Source organism: Pleurodeles waltl, chromosome 10 (genome assembly GCF_031143425.1).
Source record: "Pleurodeles waltl isolate 20211129_DDA chromosome 10, aPleWal1.hap1.20221129, whole genome shotgun sequence".
NCBI lineage: Eukaryota > Metazoa > Chordata > Amphibia > Caudata > Salamandridae > Pleurodeles > Pleurodeles waltl.
In genome coordinates this window covers 58,220,464-58,239,311 of record NC_090449.1, presented here as the reverse complement: position 1 = coordinate 58,239,311, position 18,848 = coordinate 58,220,464, and the positions used below count along the sequence as shown (strand labels likewise).

The window sequence follows — 18,848 nt, the reverse complement described above, 5'->3', positions numbered from 1 at the left end:
TTTATGCACAGAGGAGTAATAAGAGTATTCGCGGTGGGAGGGGTGGCTGATCCTCCAAATGTCCCTCAGACCGTTATTGGAGGCCCAGTTTATTAAAGCTTGAGAGGCACGGGTGGATGAAGCCGTTGTGAGTGGGGGAAATGAATGGTCTATGTGAGTATCTAGGACGCTGTTAAAGTCACCTCCCCATATGCACTCTAATGTTGGGTCTCTAAGGTTACCAGTGTTAAGCGTGCTCAGGAAATCGCGTTGATTTGAATTTGGGGAGTATAGTGCTATTAACGCTAAGGGGATCCGTCTAGGGCACCCTCTAATATTACATATCTACCGTTTGGGTCGCATTGTGTACGAGATGTATTAAATGGGACCCCGGGGGCAATCCATATCGCCACCCCTCGAGCAAAGGTCGAGGAAGTGGTGCCGTGTAATTGTCCTTTCCATTTTGAGCGTGTGCTTTCCAACGTGGATTTAGAGAGGTGTGTCTCTTGTAGTAAGGCTATGTGTACTTGATGTCTTTTAAGGAATGTGTGAACCTTTTGCCGCTTGCCAGGTGTTGCCATACCTTTGATATTTCATGTGAGTATCTTATATTTCAAGATACTTTGTTGTGTTTGGGAGGCCATGAGATAATTTTAGGTTTTAACACGATCCAAGAGATGAGTGCCCTCCGTCCCCATTGCGGAAATATTGTCTTGTTTACCCTCCAAGGCTAGCCAGTTAATAAGCTTAGTGTTGCTGAGTGCAAGCCTATTAGTAAGGTAGATGTGATATGCACATCTGTCATTGTGTTTATGATTAATTAGCATGTGACAAAACCTACAACTAAGAAAAAAACACCCAAAACCAACATATAACATCAACTGGGATAATGAAAAAATCGAAAAAAGTACCAGCGATAGCCGGCATGGGAGAACAGTCCTTATGGAGCAGGGGGGTGCCGAGGGGCATTAGATCAGTCATGGAATTGCCCTGCCCTAATTACTCACGGCACGGGGTTCACCGCCCGGGACCGCAGGCGGCGGCACGCTGCAGCGAAGGATCAGTGGTGTCGCCAGGTCGTTTCTGAGGAGCTTTGGGGGGGGGGGGGGGGCATATTATTGTGTGGAAGGAACAGAAATACGTGATGCTTGGTTGTCCTAGCAGATATCGTCTGCTGTTTGTGGCGTGAGGGTAGGACCACGTGTAGACTCTGCTGAGTCGGAAGTTATGTTGTGGTCTAGTTCCACGTCAGTTAGAGGAGGCAGGGCTGTTGGCGACATGTTGACGAATCTGAATGTGGCCTGCAAGAGAAAAGAGAGCTCCGTTTGTGACTGTTCAGGTGAGGGTTTAGTGCCTTGTTTTTTGCGTTGCCTTCGCCTTGTCTTAGTAGAGGACCAATTTTCATCCGGGGTGCATGTGTCCAACAGGTCGGCGAGACCCTTGGCATGTAGCCAGGTCCAGGCGTCTTCTGGTGTAGTGAAGAAAAGTACCCGTGCGTCATCTTGCACCCGGAGTCTGGCTGAGAACATCAGCGCGTACTTAATGTTGTGTTTGCGAAGGCATTCTTTGACGCGATAAAAAGAACTCTGTTTCTTCTGGACTTCTGCTGTAAAGTCTGGGTAAGCAGTGATCGTTGCCTTTTCGAAGTGTATCGGACCAGACTTGCGAAATAACTGTAGGATGTGGTCTCTGTCCCGGTAATTGAGGAGTCTTGCTATCATCGAACGAGGCTGTGCGCCAGGTGGAGGGGGTCTGCCAGGGACCCTATGGGCTCGTTCGACAGAGAAGAACTTCGGGATATTGTCTTTAAGAATCATGTTCGTGAGCCATTGTTCTATAAATAATTCTGTGCTGGGTCCTTCGACATGTTCAGGGAACCCCACAAAACGAATGTTGTTACGCCGAGATCCGCCCTCTGCATCTTCAACTCTCCGTTTTAAGAGATCCACTTCGGTTGTTAAGTGAGACAATTGTGATTGAATTTCTTTCATGGTCCGAGGGAGGGTTGCAGAGTCTTTTTCTAATTCAGACACTCTGTCGGCCAGTGCGTGTTGATCCGTACGGAGTATATTAAGGTCTTCTGCCACAGAGTCTATCTTGGCTTCCACGGTGGACTTGGTGTCGAGAATGGCTTGCAATATTTGTTCAAATTGTGACGTGTGTGATTGTAAGGTAAGTTCCATTTTCTGCAAAGCCAGTTGCATGGTAGCATGGGACTCCAAGGAGGAAGGAGCGGCAGAGTCCATTTTGCCCAGAGGAGCGCGTGGGGTTTTTGGTTTGACCATTTGACAAGTACAGATCCAAGTGGGTGCTGACTGAGCAGGATCAGTTGGATGTGATGCAGGCGGAGGGAGCAGAGAGGCCAGCCGTGACGTGGTGCAAATTCAGTTCCAGAGGGTTATGGATAACTGTTGAAAACCAGAGTCGACACTCCAGAGTCGGCGAAGTGCTTAGCGGAGTTTGGAAGATGGCTCAGCCAATACCAGCACGATTGTGCTACAACCGGGCTAGTGCTCAGTGGTTAGTAGAATACTTTATTGCTTCGATGTATGCCTAACGTGCCACTAGGTTCCAGACAACGAAGGGGTCAAGTGCCTGCGACTCGGTAAGTGTCGCCGAAAGGCTCTCCTCGCCTCTCTCCCCACCTTAGCACCCCACTGCGTCTCTGTCTTCAGTCGGTATTTCTGGCGCTACACCGCTCCTGCGGTGCAGCCCAGGCTGGTATTAGGCGGGACTACGAGTTTGTAGAGTTTTTGGCGAAGATTTAGGCCCAGGTACTGGGCTGCGGGCCTGCTTCCCAGCTGCACCAGGGTCTTCACATTGGTGGGCCCCTACCAGGCCAGCAGCAGCTTCCCCAGTCTACGGGGCACAGCAGGATATCTAGCGCGCCCACTCCTAGTGAGCACTGTGGACAGAGTCTACTGAGGAGTCCTGTAGAGGTCTGGTTAGCTTGCCGTCCCTATAAGGAGTCCAGGGCGATCACTGATTTAGGGCGTCCGCACCTTTGAGAGCAGAAAGAAAGGGGTAGATAGCACCATTCTCCTTGAAGCAGATGTCCTGATTTCCAGTACGCCGGCTATCCGCTTCAGGTCGGGCAAGGTCAGACCTATGCAGCTGCACTTTAGCCTGTGTGCGAAGTCCTGTGGTCCTCCCTTTAGCGCGATGGGTTTTTAAGGATTATAGCCTGCTCCAGCAGGCATCCGCGGGCGGGGCGCAGTGCCGCGGCGGGTCCGCCCCAGCGCCATCGCCCCACAGAGCAGCAAAGGATGTGGCGTTAGTCACCAGTGCCGTGCGCCGGGCCGGAGCTCTCGCTTCCCGGCCTCTGGCCGAGGCGCGGGTCTGGTCTCCGGCATCAAGCCCACGGAGGCGTCGCATCGCCCAGAGCGGTGAATGCGTAGGCCGCAGATGCGGGCGAGAAACCAGCTGTGCGGCGGGTCACTCCGGCGCTCAGGCGTCGGCCGCGAGCTCTGATAAACGAGCGCGGCCGCCAAGGCAAGTCCCGGGCGGCTGGATATACGGCGTCCGCCACCCTTGGAGGAGGTAAGGGCGCCGTGAGCAGGATGTTTAAAGGGCCAGGGATCAGAGCTGCAGTTTATGCTGCTGCTCCGGTCGCCATGTTGGCCACGCCCCCCACCCATCCAGAAAACCTGGACTCCACATGACTGCTGTGAAGCGGTCATCAGTGGCTTAGTCCCCCGTCTTGCTGGGTGGCAATCCCATTCGCCAATCAGGACACAGTTGAAGTCTCCTGTCCAGATCACAGGGGATCCCAGACTACCCTCCAGTAAGTCCTGCATCTCCTCACAGAAATTACTGTCATACACATTAAGGGCATAAGTGCCTCCTGCCATTGGGTGCTGCCTCCTCTTCTTGTGACTCTCCCAGCTGCGGAGGGTCACCCCGGACTTTCCTCCTTGGGTCGAGTCCCCTGGTCCTTGCAAAACCTTCTCCTACTCTTCATTTGCCAAGGCTTGTTGGTGGTTATCCAGTGCCACTGACTGACTGAATCATGACCACCGATATGGGACATCACTTGCATCACTTCTGGAACTCCTCTTCTGCTCCTGTGCTGCACTGCTGACATTCTTTGTCCACAGCCGACCTGGTCGTGCATCCCCAGAAGGGTGGGTAGTGGCTCCTCCCACAACCGGACACTCCAATTCAAACTGTACTTGGTCCCCTTCCTTTGCAGGCCCTCTTCTGTCAGGATCGACCTTTTGGTTCTTCCAGTCTTGTCTAAGTCTTGCACAATCCTTTTCCAAAGTCCTCCTGTTGGTTTTGGGGAAAACCAGGTACTTGCATCTCCTCTCCTGGTCGCTGGGGGTCACTCTGGTACTCGCCTCTTGGGGTTCCTAGTTCCTCCTTGTAGGAAGTTGGCTCTGTATGTGCTATTTCAAAGTAAGGAATAGCATGCACAGAGTCCAAGGGTTCCCCTTAGAGGTAAAATAGTGGTAAAAATAGATAATACTAATGCTCTATTTTGTGGTAGTGTGGTCGAGCAGTAGGCTTATCCAAGGAGTAGTGTTAAGCATTTGTTGTACATACACATAGACAATAAATGAGGTACACACACTCAGAGACAAATCCAGCCAATAGGTTTTTATATAGAAAAATATCTTTTCTTAGTTTATTTTAAGAACCACAGGTTCAAATTCTACATGTAATATCTCATTCGAAAGGTATTGCAGGTAAGTACTTTAGGAACTTCAAATCATCAAAATTGCATGTATACTTTTCAAGTTATTCACAAATAGCTGTTTTAAAAGTGGACACTTAGTGCAATTTTCACAGTTCCTAGGGGAGGTAAGTATTTGTTAGGTTAACCAGGTAAGTAAGACACTTACAGGGCTTAGTTCTTGGTCCAAGGTAGCCCACCGTTGGGGGTTCAGAGCAACCCCAAAGTCACCACACCAGCAGCTCAGGGCCGGTCAGGTGCAGAGTTCAAAGTGGTGCCCAAAACACATAGGCTAGAATGGAGAGAAGGGGGTGCCCCGGTTCCGGTCTGCTTGCAGGTAAGTACCCGCGTCTTCGGAGGGCAGACCAGGGGGGTTTTGTAGGGCACCGGGGGGGACACAAGTCCACACAGAAATTTCACCCTCAGCGGCGCGGGGGCGGCCGGGTGCAGTGTAGAAACAAGCGTCGGGTTCGCAATGTTAGTCTATGAGAGATCTCGGGATCTCTTCAGCGCTGCAGGCAGGCAAGGGGGGGATTCCTCGGGGAAACCTCCACTTGGGCGAGGGAGAGGGACTCCTGGGGGTCACTCCTCCAGTGAAAGTCCGGTCCTTCAGGTCCTGGGGGCGGCGGGTGCAGGGTCTCTCCCAGGCGTCGGGACTTTAGGTTCAAAGAGTCGCGGTCAGGGGAAGCCTCGGGATTCCCTCTGCAGGCGGCGCTGTGGGGGCTCAGGGGGGACAGGTTTTGGTACTCACAGTATCAGAGTAGTCCTGGGGTCCCTCCTGAGGTGTCGGATCTCCACCAGCCGAGTCGGGGTCGCCGGGTGCAGTGTTGCAAGTCTCACGCTTCTTGCGGGGAGCTTGCAGGGTTCTTTAAAGTTGCTGGAAACAAAGTTGCAGCTTTTCTTGGAGCAGGTCCGCTGTCCTCGGGAGTTTCTTGTCTTTTCGAAGCAGGGGCAGTCCTCAGAGGATGTCGAGGTCGCTGGTCCCTTTGGAAGGCGTCGCTGGAGCAGGATCTTTGGAAGGCAGGAGACAGGCCGGTGAGTTTCTGGAGCCAAGGCAGTTGTCGTCTTCTGGTCTTCCGCTGCAGGGGTTTTCAGCTGGGCAGTCCTTCTTCTTGTAGTTGCAGGAATCTAATTTTCTAGGGTTCAGGGTAGCCCTTAAATACTAAATTTAAGGGCGTGTTTAGGTCTGGGGGGTTAGTAGCCAATGGCTACTAGCCCTGAGGGTGGGTACACCCTCTTTGTGCCTCCTCCCAAGGGGAGGGGGTCACAATCCTAACCCTATTGGGGGAATCCTCCATCTGCAAGATGGAGGATTTCTAAAAGTTAGAGTCACCTCAGCTCAGGACACCTTAGGGGCTGTCCTGACTGGCCAGTGACTCCTCCTTGTTGCTTTCTTTGTTCCCTCCAGCCTTGCCGCCAAAAGTGGGGGCCGTGGCCGGAGGGGGCGGGCAACTCCACTAAGCTGGAGTGCCCTGCTGGGCTGTGACAAAGGGGTGAGCCTTTGAGGCTCACCGCCAGGTGTTACAGCTCCTGCCTGGGGGAGGTGTTAGCATCTCCACCCAGTGCAGGCTTTGTTACTGGCCTCAGAGTGACAAAGGCACTCTCCCCATGGGGCCAGCAACATGTCTCTAGTGTGGCAGGCTGCTGGAACCAGTCAGCCTATACAGATAGTTGGTTAAGTTTCAGGGGGCACCTCTAAGGTGCCCTCTGTGGTGTATTTTACAATAAAATGTACACTGGCATCAGTGTGCATTTATTGTGCTGAGAAGTTTGATACCAAACTTCCCAGTTTTCAGTGTAGCCATTATGGTGCTGTGGAGTTCGTGTAAAACAGACTCCCAGACCATATACTCTTATGGCTACCCTGCACTTACAATGTCTAAGGTTTTGTTTAGACACTGTAGGGGCACAGTGCTCATGCACTGGTACCCTCACCTATGGTATAGTGCACCCTGCCTTAGGGCTGTAAGGCCTGCTAGAGGGGTGTCTTACCTATACTGCATAGGCAGTGAGAGGCTGGCATGGCACCCTGAGGGGAGTGCCATGTCGACTTACTCATTTTGTTCTCACTAGCACACACAGGCTTGTAAGCAGTGTGTCTGTGCTGAGTGAGGGGTCTCTAGGGTGGCATAAGACATGCTGCAGCCCTTAGAGACCTTTCTTGGCATCAGGGCCCTTGGTACTAGAAGTACCAGTTACAAGGGACTTATCTGAATGCCAGGGTGTGCCAATTGTGGATACAATGGTACATTTTAGGTGAAGGAACACTGGTGCTGGGGCCTGGTTAGCAGGGTCCCAGCACACTTCTCAGTCAAGTCAGCATCAGTATCAGGCAAAAAGTGGGGGGTAACTGCAACAGTGAGCCATTTCTTTACACTCCTGCTCCCATCTACTGATTCCACATCCTTGGGTTGGTGACTGGCTTGCAAATTCCACTTTCTTAGTATATGGTTCGGTCCCCCCGGTGCCCTTCCTGTTTGCCATTGCTTTTACCAGTGCCTATTGCTTTCTCTGCTACTTACTGATTGCTAATGTGTATATAATAGTGTGTTTTCTTACCTCCAGTTGACGTATTGCCTATTCAGTAAGTTAGTGTTTGTGTTATTGTAAGAAAGTACCTTTCTTTTTGTAACACTGTGTGGTTCTTTCATGTTTGTAAGTGCTGAGAGACTCTGGTGGTATTGCATAAGCTTTGCTTGACTCCTAGATAAGTCTTGGCTGCTCATTCACAGCACAGCTACCACTAGAGAGCCCTGGCTTCCTAGACACTTGCCTACTCTTCACCAATAGGAGATACCTGGACCTGGTATAAGGTGATAACACCATAGGTGCTCACCACACACCAGGCCAGCTTCCTACAGTGGCGAGCTCCAAATGCCCTCTAAGGATGCAGGGTTGCTTCGGGGGACTACCACCCAAGCTGCTGGTGTTTCCTGAGGTGGCATGATTTCTAAGGATCAGCCCCAGGCCGAGAAGGAGCTTCCTAGGAACCCATCCTTTCAGCCATCTTGCATGGCCGCACCTCACATCCCAGTCAAAGTTAGTTGATTTTTGGCACTGTGCAGACTTTTCTGATTAGAATTCTACACTCCGGCCTGTCGCGTTGTTCTGCATGTCCCCTTACAGCCCATGTGCTAAGTTGTTTTTTTTTTGTCTTGTGTATGGATGATAAGATCATTGTTTTGGCCCACATGGGGTATTTGACCTTTAAAGCAACTATTCCTAAGTAATTGTAGCCAACTGGTTACTGTAGTGTATGGAAAGACACATGCAGTAAGGGGCTTAACAGAAAAACTAGCAGCCCTAGATTCATTTTTGCTTTTTAGGCTTCATCAGTGTGCTGCATTACCACTCCTTGTGGCACAGGATTCTACCTCCTTTTGACAGAGGTAAATGTCTTAGTTATTGTCGGAACAGGAGTCATTTGCCTCAGTCGCCATTACCCAGTAGTTTACTTTCAGTGGTTTACCAATCAATCAGGGTAAGAAGTGGATAATTAGAGGAAGATGGAGAACCATGTTAAGTAGTAAGATAACGTGAAAGAAAACTAAAAGGTCTGCTGTGTTCTATGCTCTTAATGAAATTGCATAACTGCCTTCTCCGTATGAACAGTCTTAAAAATGAGGCCTAAATTATAGTTATGGAAGCTTTTGTGTCCATAAATCCAGCAGTCTTGCTAGTGTGGGCTATATTTGCATGTGATTATGGACAGTCGTTATAAGGTTAAAAAAGTGCACTTTATTATGATTGGCAAGAATGTTGTTATAGGTTTGTCCACAATTAGGATTCCCAATCTTCAGCACTTGTATTCAGTATGTGCAGAATAAAATGTGACAGTAACATCTAGTTATCATCCCTAGAAAGATAACATGCATTGCACAGAGGTAGTTGACAGTCGTAGCTTCCTGGACATATTCATTTCAGTGTGCAGACTTTTATTTATGCCATATTTGAATGGAGGTTGAAAGATGGGAGTTCCATGGAAGACCATGTGAGATGATCCTAACTGATTAAGTGAAGTAGACTGGAGCAAACTAAATGATGTAACAGGAGAGCTCAGATGTGCCACTGTTTAGAATGTATTGTGAAAAACATTTTTCATCAAACCTGGATTAAGATTGACTTGATTTGTGTCTTTTTTTCCCCATGATCTAGAACTACACATTAAGGAACATTTTTACCTTATTAGATGTAGCTGTATTAAAGTGAACAGAGTTACAGGCTGATTGGTTAAGACTCCTTGGCAAGAGGAAGTCTGAACTAGTCAATTAGACTCTTGATCTTGTTTTGGCAAGTACAAAGACAAGCATTTTGTTTTGTTTGACAAAATCCCTTTTAAACAAAGCATCTATTTTATCAGTGCTCTGGGTCCTCCTAAAATTTATACTTCATATGATGAAGGCTTACTTGTATGATGATCTGAAGTGATATTTAGTTGTGAATGTTTATCTAGTTTTGATTCCTCACTACTATTTAACACCAAAATGATGAATAGCTTTCCAAGTGTATGCAGCCCTATTATGGCTTGTGGAGTAAGGGAGAAACATGCACTCTGTCTGTGTTGTCTGTGCTTTTCTAGGTGTGTTTTCTTGCATTGTGAACTCATTCTAGATTCACTAGCTGTGCGTATTCCTCAATCCAATGGTTAGATTTTAGACTGCGTTTATTTTTTCTTGTAAATGTTTTGGTTTATTCCACGTTACTGTATGTGACACTATCTTTCATGGTGTCTAAAACTCAGAAAGCACCTGCCCTCGGGAGCATTCTGTAGATTTTGTACTCTTCAGAATACATTCCTAGCAGCCTTTTGAAATTCCTAAGTACGAGCTTTCTCCTTGGTTTCTTTTAGGCTCTGCTCCTCTTTAGGTATGCAGTAAAGCAGCAAAACTGATGTATTTCTGAATAAGCTCTTAGCATTCCCCACCTTGCTGCAAATGACAAGTTGTTGTTTTGTTCTCTCCTCCGCCTCAGCAAGAATTCGGTGGATGATGATGAGGTGTATCAAGGGCAGCCTGGTGTCTGTGGTCTGACCAACCTGGGGAACACCTGCTTCATGAATTCTGCCTTGCAGGTCAGTAGTCTTGAGTTGTCTGTTGCAGACCAGGAGGGTCAAATACTTTAGAGAATAAGCAGAAATTACAGGTTGTGATAGCTGTTAGTGAGCAAACCAAGAACTGCAAGGGGGAGTGAGCTGCTGTACAGGAAAGGTGCAGATTATTTTACTATATTTAAATCAAACCACGTTTTTTTCTCGCAAAGGATGACACCGTACCAAAAGTGGGAGTAGTTATTTGACCTCTCTGCTGTTATTTCTACCAATCACTGTGGCATTCCTTTTGATACATTTTTATAATAGACTAGCAGCTCCAATTTTTGGGCTATGTGCAGTTGGACAGTCCCATCAAATGATGTGCTCTTGTCAGACAGATTCAGAAGCTAGATAAACTTTAGTATTGTATGTATGTTTCAGCTCCTTTGTCGGAGGTCTTCCACCAGAGCAAAGCTGAGCCCTTCATGGGGTTTAAGTTTGTCACTCTCTGAATTGTTTTCCTTAATTGATGAAAATCTAATATCTTTTGGTGAAGCAGTAACCTCCCCCTGACTCAATTTTCTTGTTCATCCAGGATGCTTTAGCAAATGTTTCCTCTTAACTGGCATGTCACTATACTTATTTACTGTTTTGCATATATTTTGCCCCTATTATTCTGTGACTCTGCAATATCATTTATTCATTTGTTGTGCATGGTTTCTTTCAGTTCTCTACTGTGATGTAACGCTCCTTACCCATTGTCCCTCAGTCCTTCAGTAGCAGCTATTCATTTGATATACTGCTGTGGTGTGTTTCTTCCTTCACACTGTGAAGTAATGATGATTCCTGACCCGCAAGTGCTTTAACGGTTTCTCTTTGACTCTGAAAAACATCTGCTTCTCCTGTGTCTAAGGATTTTATCCCATGGTCTCTGGCAGTTTAGCATTGTGCTAATCTGTTTGTGTTCTTTGTATTAATAATGTAATCTAGTGGTTGGATGCTTATTAAAAAGAAAATATAGTTTAAAGAGTGACTGTTTTGTGGCTAAGGTCACTTGCAATAAAATGTTCTTTATATATCATATGTTCCTCGCGTGATCTCCAGTTTGGGCTGCATGACCCTCCGTTTTTGCGTGGTCCAGTACATCAGAGTCCCGATTTGTCACTTGATACCTTATCCCACATCTCCAGTCACATCCAGGCATTCTCCTGCATATTGATTGAGACCTCCCTTCCGACAGCACCCACATTCTAGCAGAATATACAAGCCTATACCCGAGCCCCATGGATCTGTTTACTTTTGAGCTCCATGGAACTTTTCTGAGACACTTGTTCCTTTTTGGTGTAGTTGGGGTAAATGGAGATCTTGTGGCTCTAAAATTGGACATTGTTTGTCTCTCGAGCTGCAAGCAGGCTACAGTCCCTGTCTTCATAGTTGAGGATATGCACTATAATGGCCTGCAGCAGGTGCACCCGGCTGGGGCTGCGCCACGAGTGGCCAATGCACCCTTTTAATGACCCCCAATTTCTCTGGGATCAGGGCGTGTTTTTTTTTTTTTTAAATACTTTGGAGTGAAAATCAGTTGTTTAGACAAACCTTGCAGGACAATTCTTATAGCATTGTTCGAAGCCTGAATGGCTCTTAAATAAATCCTTATTGTTGACTGTGACCCTCAAAATATCCTCTTTGAAGTGTCACCATTCCCTCAATGTAGAACAAGGTAACTGCCCAACATGGCTCAAGCATCGTTAAACTGCTCTTCAAAATAGCATTCATGCTAGCAGAAGCTGTCTCATGAAAAAATCTCTTAGCAGTTTACAACTCTAGAGCACTCTGAAACATGAGTTAACACTATTGTCTTTTTTGCTGTGTGAGTTATTCCCAACATACATCTCTTGGCATCAGAAGAGCTCATGAGGATGCCATTGTGATAAATTGGGGGCATTTCTTTTGTCTCTTGTTCATATGCTGGTGACCTCTGTTGTCCAAATACGGGTGACCTCTCTTGTTCAAATACAGGTGACCAGTGGGGTTGCAAAATGAGAGATACAGGAATGTGTAGGAAGCTAGCTATGTATGCAGTGTACTAAATGTAGGGGTGCACTATGCAGATTGTACCGGCTACCCTTATTGGCTTACAGGTTTTAAAATAACCCTGAATGCTCTCTTTTGTGGAAGTGTGGATGAGCTGTTTAGGCTTATCAAAGGGTAGTGCTAAACATTTGTTAAACACAGAAAACAAATTAGGCAGACGCTTAAGAAGAAACTCAAGACTAATTTAGAAAAATGTTATTGATTTTTTTATTTTAGACACCAAAATCTACAGACTTAGTGATCTAAATATCAATGTTATGGTTAGGCAAAAATGTCTCCTCAAATGCGCTTTTATGCAGTAATGCATACAGACATTTGCAAGCGATTTCTGGGGGTTCCCCTTTAGGACTTAAGGTGTTAGGGGATCAAAGGTCAAGTGAGCCACCACCAGTTTGAGTTTACCTACTGTGGAGTTTCTGGGTGCAGAGGTGCTGGATGGGTCACTAGAGTTATGCATTGCACTGTTGGTGAAGGAGTGGGGGGTGTGGGGAAGCTCGGGTGCACAAGGTTTTGGTCGACTGTCCCTGTGTGTCGAAGGCGCTCACGGTGCTTGGTCAGACCTGCAGAAGGGGGAACATAAACAGTAGAGCCACTCTTGGGATCAGTCTCATCGGTTCTCTTGTCCCTCTGTGATCAGTTCAGTCTTAGCAGCAGTGGTGTCTGCACTAGACACACAACAAGTCTTAGCTGCGGCAGATGCTCTGGTGCCCAAGGTATTCGTGCTGTGATGTTCCTGAAGGGGGCAGCGCCTCGATGCTTGGCAGAAGTGTTGGGATTGGTCTCCTGATCACACAACAGCCTCCTCCTGTGAAGTTGCTCCCTCAGTGGCATGTTGACCAGCAAAACGTAGGACCGGGCACTGCGGTTGGTGCCTTGAGATGCAGTGAAGTGGCTCCTCCACTCCAAGGGTGGCGGGTTGGCGAAGTGCTGGCAGTCCTCCAAGGCTTTTGGAAGATGCACACTGTAGGATTAGATGGATAGTTGTGATTGTTGGGACAGCAGCAGGTAGGCAGGGTTTGGCACCAAAAGTCCTCTACTTGTATGCAGTTCTCATATTGGTGGGCTCTTATTTGTCCTCCTCTTCTTCAGTCACTCGAATCTGAAGTCATGGTAAAGAGGGTGGGGGCACATAAAAATTCAATTTAGGTGAGTGTAGAGTAGTAGCCAAAGGGTTATAAGTGAAGTACTCTAAGGTCCAACACTTACCTTCTGTCACATAATACCAGTATTAGTATGAAAGGTGGGTCACCAGTTGAGGTTTGAACCACTTGTTCCTCAAATTAATCAGCTGTATGGAAGGCAAGTAAGTGAACCCACCCAAGGTTAGATGTTAAAATTGAGCACAATGGCCCTTGAAAGGTGGTCTCATTCAAAAACAAATTCTCCAGTTTATTCTTCAGAAAAGAGATCAATGTAGCACTTGTGATCTAAATATTCTTTATTACAAAGGTTTTGAAAAAAAATCCCAGCCAACACGCGCCACTTCCAAGGCTGAGAGCCTTGGGCTTTCTCAAGGCTGCTAAAGCAAATAACGTAATTCTCAATTAGTCCTTAAAACCTAAAGAATAGTGTAACCATCACCCGGTGTGACAAGTGCTATTCAAAGAAAAGGATGAAAAGTAAAGAGGTGAACACCCAGAGATTCTGGAAGTAGCAAAGGAATGGTCTTTGGCTTTTCCCGTGGAGACTATAAATTACATCAAAATATATCCGTAAGGCATGGATTCCCTACTAGTTGCTACGTGCTCACAGCAAGAAATGCTGATTCTAGGATACCAAACAAGAAGGAAGGAAAAACATAATTGTGAACCGCCTGTGCTGGCATGTGATTTGGATACGCCAAGGAATGAATAGGATTGTAGGAAAGAGCCCCTTTTGGCATGGTCCCGGTCCTCTCCCCCTTCCCCCCCCCCTCCCCCACACACACCTTTTGCCTGATAACTGTTGCTAACTTGAGTGGGTGCTGGGATCTTGTAACTAGGTCTCAGGACCTATGTTCTTTCCCTAAACTGTACCATTGCTTCCATACTTGCCACACCTCTGGCACACAGCTAGGTCCCTTGTACAAGATACCAGTGGTACCTAGAGCCCTGTGGTTAGAGAGGGTCCCCAAGGGCTGCTGCATGTATTATGTCACCCTAAGGGGCCCCTCACCAAACACATGCACACTGCCATTGCAGATTGCGTGTGTTGGTGGGGAGAAAAAGGTAAAGTCAACTTGGAATCCCTCCCTGGGTGCCATGCCCACGAACAGCTGCCTGTGCCATAGGTAAGTCACTCTAGTAGCAGGCCTTACAGCCCTTAGGCAGGGCACACTACACCACAGGTAAGGGCATAGCTGCATGAGCAGTATGCCCTTCCAGTTTCCCTTGTAAGTGCAGTGTAACCATATTGAGTACATGGGCTGGGAGTTTGTCATTACGAACTCCACAGCTCCATGATGGCTTTACTGAAGGATGGGCAGTTTGGAATCAAAATTCTCATCTCAATAAACCCACACTGATGCCAGTGTTGGATTTATTGACAAATGCACACAGAGGGGATCTTTAAAGATGCCCCCTGAAATTCACCCAAATCTCTAGTGTGTGGCTTACTGGTCTATGCTAGCCTGCCACTACGAGAAGAGTTTCTGACCCCATGGGGTGAGAGCCTTTGTGCTGTCAGGAGTCAGGGACAAAACTTGCTTTGGGTGGAGGTGCTTCACACCTCCCCCACTCTGCAGGAACAGCAACATTTGGCGGTGAGCCTCCAAGGCTGCTGCCTTTTGTTCTGCTGCCTCAGGGTTCTCCAGCTAGTGGAGATAACCCTCCCACCCCCGATCAAGCCCCACTTTTGGCAGCGGGACCGGCAAGAAAATTAGTAAGCACCAGGAGAAGTGCCCGCCCCAGCTGTGACCACGCCTATGGTGCCCAGAGCGGAGGTGAACCCCTCCTGAATCTTCCATCTTGTTTTGGAGTGTGATAGCCAATAGGGCTAGGTGTGTGCCCCTCCTCTCCAATGGGAGTGGGCACAGGAAGGGTGTAGCCACCCTAAGGGCCAGTATCCATTGGCTACAGCCCTCTGACCCCTGTAACACCCCTAAATCTGGTATTTAAGGGCAACCCCGAACCTTGCTCTTCAGATTCCTGGCGAAACTTAAGAACAGGGACTGAAGAGCCGCACCACCAGTGAAGACTCCAGATGACAAGTGACTTGGTCCCAGCCCTACTGGCCTGTCTGCAGCTTCAAGGCTCCTTCTACAAGAAGATGACTCCTCCTGCAGGACCTGCAACCTCTACAAACCCTCAGAGGACCGCCTGCCTTCCCTAAAGACCAAGATCTCTCCGACAGCAGCCCTGTCCACAAAGAAACCTCTAACAAGGACTCCAGAACCCTCCGGATCCGCGAGTCCTGCCCACTCTGCACCTTATGCCCATGGCCAGAGTCCAGGTAGCCCAACTGACCATAGAGAGTCCCCAGGCGATTCCGACCTAGAGTCAACCTGGTGTTGACCCCTTCTGGCCACCACAACGACGCTTGCAGCCTAAATCCAGAGGACCCCCCTGACCACGACTGGATCCGGTGAAGGTACCCCTCCACCCTCAGTCCACTTGCCTTGAGGAACCCAGCTGTCAGTCCATCGACGTCCAGGGGAGCCTCAACTTACCTGTCCAGCCATTGGTCTTCTTCAGCCGACTCCATGAACCAAGCCTGCAACCTCTTTATGAACTCTGAGTTTTCAATTGAAAAGCATTGGGCGCCTGACGCTGTGTTTGCACCCTGCCTCCCCTGTGCCGCTGAGTGTGTGTTTTGGAGGCTAACCTGTGGGCCTCTCTTCGGGCCCCCTGCCTCCGCCACCCCCACAACATGCTGATCTAAACGCCCCTGGACCCTTGCCCTGAAACTCCATGTACATAACTGCAAACCGTTCACCTCAGAGTACCCCCAGTCTCCTTAGGATTCCATTGGGAGCGAGACACCTTTTTTGACCTCTGCATCCAGCCAGCCTCATGTTGCTGGAGGTGCACCCTTTGTGTCTTCCTAAACTTTGCCCTGTAGACACCTTGATTCCCAAAGACTAAGACCATAAGTCTGGTACTTACCTGTAAACCCTGTATGTACACCCCGTGCTCCCCCCGGTCTGCATAGTCTTAAATGAAAATTGCACTAAATGTCTATTTTCGATATTGAAAAGTATTACTTACCCAAAGACTGTTTTTATCTGTGAATTTCAAACAAAGCGCATTTGATACTTGAAAGTGATACATTCTTGAAACTGAACTTACTTGCAACAAAGATCATTTTGTTTCTAGAAATAAAGTAACAAAGTATATTTTTTGATGTATAAAACATTGGACTCTAGTTAGTCATTGAGTATGTGCCTCATTTCTTGACTGTGTGTACAACAAATGTTTAGCACTACCCTCTGATAAGCCTAGCTGCTTGACCACACTACCACGAAAGAGAGAATTAGGATTCTCTACTAAAGCCTCTGGGGATCAACTGGACTCTGTGCACATCAAACCTTACTTTGGTATGGGATTTACAGAGCCACCTTCCTACTAGGATGATCTAAGATTTTGTGTCAAGGTGAGAATTATTACCTGGGGGATGATGGTGACCTCGCCAGAGGAACAGAAAGAAATAGGCCCTCCTCCCCATGCATTACACCAGAGGTTGAGTGGGGTCAAAACTAGTTGTCAGCTATATACTATACCTCAGAATCCAATAGTCAGTAGTGACTCGCATACTTAATTCAAAATCTTTTAATTTTTAGAAATAATTTTAGTGTGAGTACATCGGTATGTCAAAGTACTTTAAATAAGACCAGCATATATTGATAATAATTTTCATAAAGTTCAAACAGTATTCTGTATTCAGAGTATAAATATACCATAGGTAGTATACTGTAATACATATGAGAATTGAACTATCCCTTACCAATTAGAAAATTATAGTGATATACTGGAGCGTTATGTAATACTGTTATCTGAAGGGGAAGCTGGTAGAATGTAGCTAGCAAAAATTAGATTATACGCCGTCAGGTCTTTAGGGAGCGGTTAGGGACCCTTGCAACATATGATAGGCGTGCATAAAGAATCTTTATAGACAATGGGTCTATGTAGAGCTCTCAGTATCTTATGTGGCACGCTTAGACACATATAAATTACTGGGGCGTATGTGTCTGGCTCTTCAAACACCTGAGGACGAAGCTACAAAGCTTGGGGGTCTAAAGAAACAAAGGCGTGTGATAGCCCACATGTACAATCTAAGGTCGGTGTAAGAATCATCTTAGAGCAGTACAGTCACCAGATAACATGGTCCCTAATTCAATACTGGGATGAATCTTGAAAGGGTCCAATTTGGTGTGGTTGCCGAGATCGGATTCAGCGTTCCAGCTGCGCACCTTGTTTAGTTAGGGATAATCCCGCTTTTAATACATTGTCCCAGCGAAGGGAGTACTAATGTTGAAAAAAGTGGTGGCCATGATAGAGTGGTTCTATCGGCAGGCTGTCACAGCATGTATTAATACAGTCGAGCACGCAGAGTTACTTGAAGGGTGTGTCAGGTGAATGAACAGAAGATCTGAGACTGCTGTTGGAAACGGGTACAAAGAAATGTAGTTGTATAATGAAAGCTGACATCGCTTTTGTATCGCCACAGCTGCCATTTTGGACATAATGCATCATACAAGTGTCCCTAAAAGGAGAGCAAAGATCAGCATTGAGGTGGTGGACAGTAGTGCAGGATGAAAAACGGTGGCATGAAAATATAGTAAACAAGATAAATTAGTGTAATGCCAGTGATGTCACATTAGTCTAGTAAGACACTATTGGATATTCGAAAGAAGAGGACCAAGAGACAGGTCAGGTAGATACATTGATAGACATAATGAAATTCCTGTGTTACTTAAAGGGAGATAGACTAAACCAATTAAGAAACAAAAAACAAAAGAGAGATTATACACAAAGAATGGCCTGCAGCCAAATTGGGGCTAAGGTAGACATTCACATTTTTAGGAAATGGAAACGGGCATATACACTCAAGTCACTGAAAAACAGGAGTGCCAAAGCTTCAGGTTCAGACCCAGTGCTGTTCAGGGGGAAGTCTCATGGTTGGTTGATCTACTAAGTTCGTATACCAGCACTGGTTGATGATTAGATGCTTCTTGTGTTCGTTCCTCTCCTCCGTAATCGAACTAGACATCACAGGTGTATATTTGCTCATGTACCCCCACATTTTGCCTGGCTGTTTAAACAAAGTGCACTGGGTTCCTGCCATCCGGGTCCACAGTGCCAGATCTCTTTCACTAAAAATGCAATTGTTAGCCATTTGGCAACAACATTGGCACCCCTGTAAGTCCATAGTAAATGGTACCCCTGGTACTTAGAGCATGAGTACCAAAGAGGGTCCCCAAGGACTGCAGCATGTATTGTGCCACCCTCAGGGACCCCTCACTTAGCGTGTGCAGACTGTCATTGCAGGCTGTGTGTCTTGGTGCAGCTAAAAGTGAAAGGTGCAGCCTGTGTGCCATGTCACCCAGGATTGCATGCAATCCTACTAGGTCTTTGTCGATGCTTAGACATAGTGATTAAAAAGGGAAGCTATTTTACGTACATGCGCTGGACACTGGTCAGTACGAGTTCCCCAGCTACATGATGACTTCACTGAAAATAGGTGTAGGAAGTTGGCTCTGTATGTGCTATTTCAAAGTAAGGAATAGCATGCACAGAGTCCAAGGGTTCCCCTTAGAGGTAAAATAGTGGTAAAAATAGATAATACTAATGCTCTATCTTGTGGTAGTGTGGTCGAGCAGTAGGCTTATCCAAGGAGTAGTGTTAAGCATTTGTTGTACATACACATAGACAATAAATGAGGTACACACACTCAGAGACAAATCCAGCCAATAGGTTTTGTTATAGAAAAATATCTTTTCTTAGTTTATTTTAAGAACCACAGGTTCAAATTTAACATGTAATATCTTGTTTGAAAGGTATTGCAGGTAAGTACATTAGGAACTTTGAATCATTTCAATTGCATGTATACTTTTCAAGTTATTCACAACTAGCTACTTTAAAAGTGGACACTTAG

At 46.9% G+C, this 18,848-nt stretch overlaps 1 protein-coding gene across 1 annotated transcript in view; it reads left to right on the top strand.

Moving 5' to 3' along the window:
* USP11 (ubiquitin specific peptidase 11) overlaps positions 1-18,848 on the top strand; it is a 368,572-nt gene that overhangs the window by 111,290 nt on the left and 238,434 nt on the right. Inside the window, exon 7 of the mRNA XM_069209659.1 lies at positions 9,626-9,725. Coding sequence (XP_069065760.1) covers positions 9,626-9,725 — 100 coding nt within the window. The remainder of the gene's footprint in view (positions 1-9,625; positions 9,726-18,848) is intronic.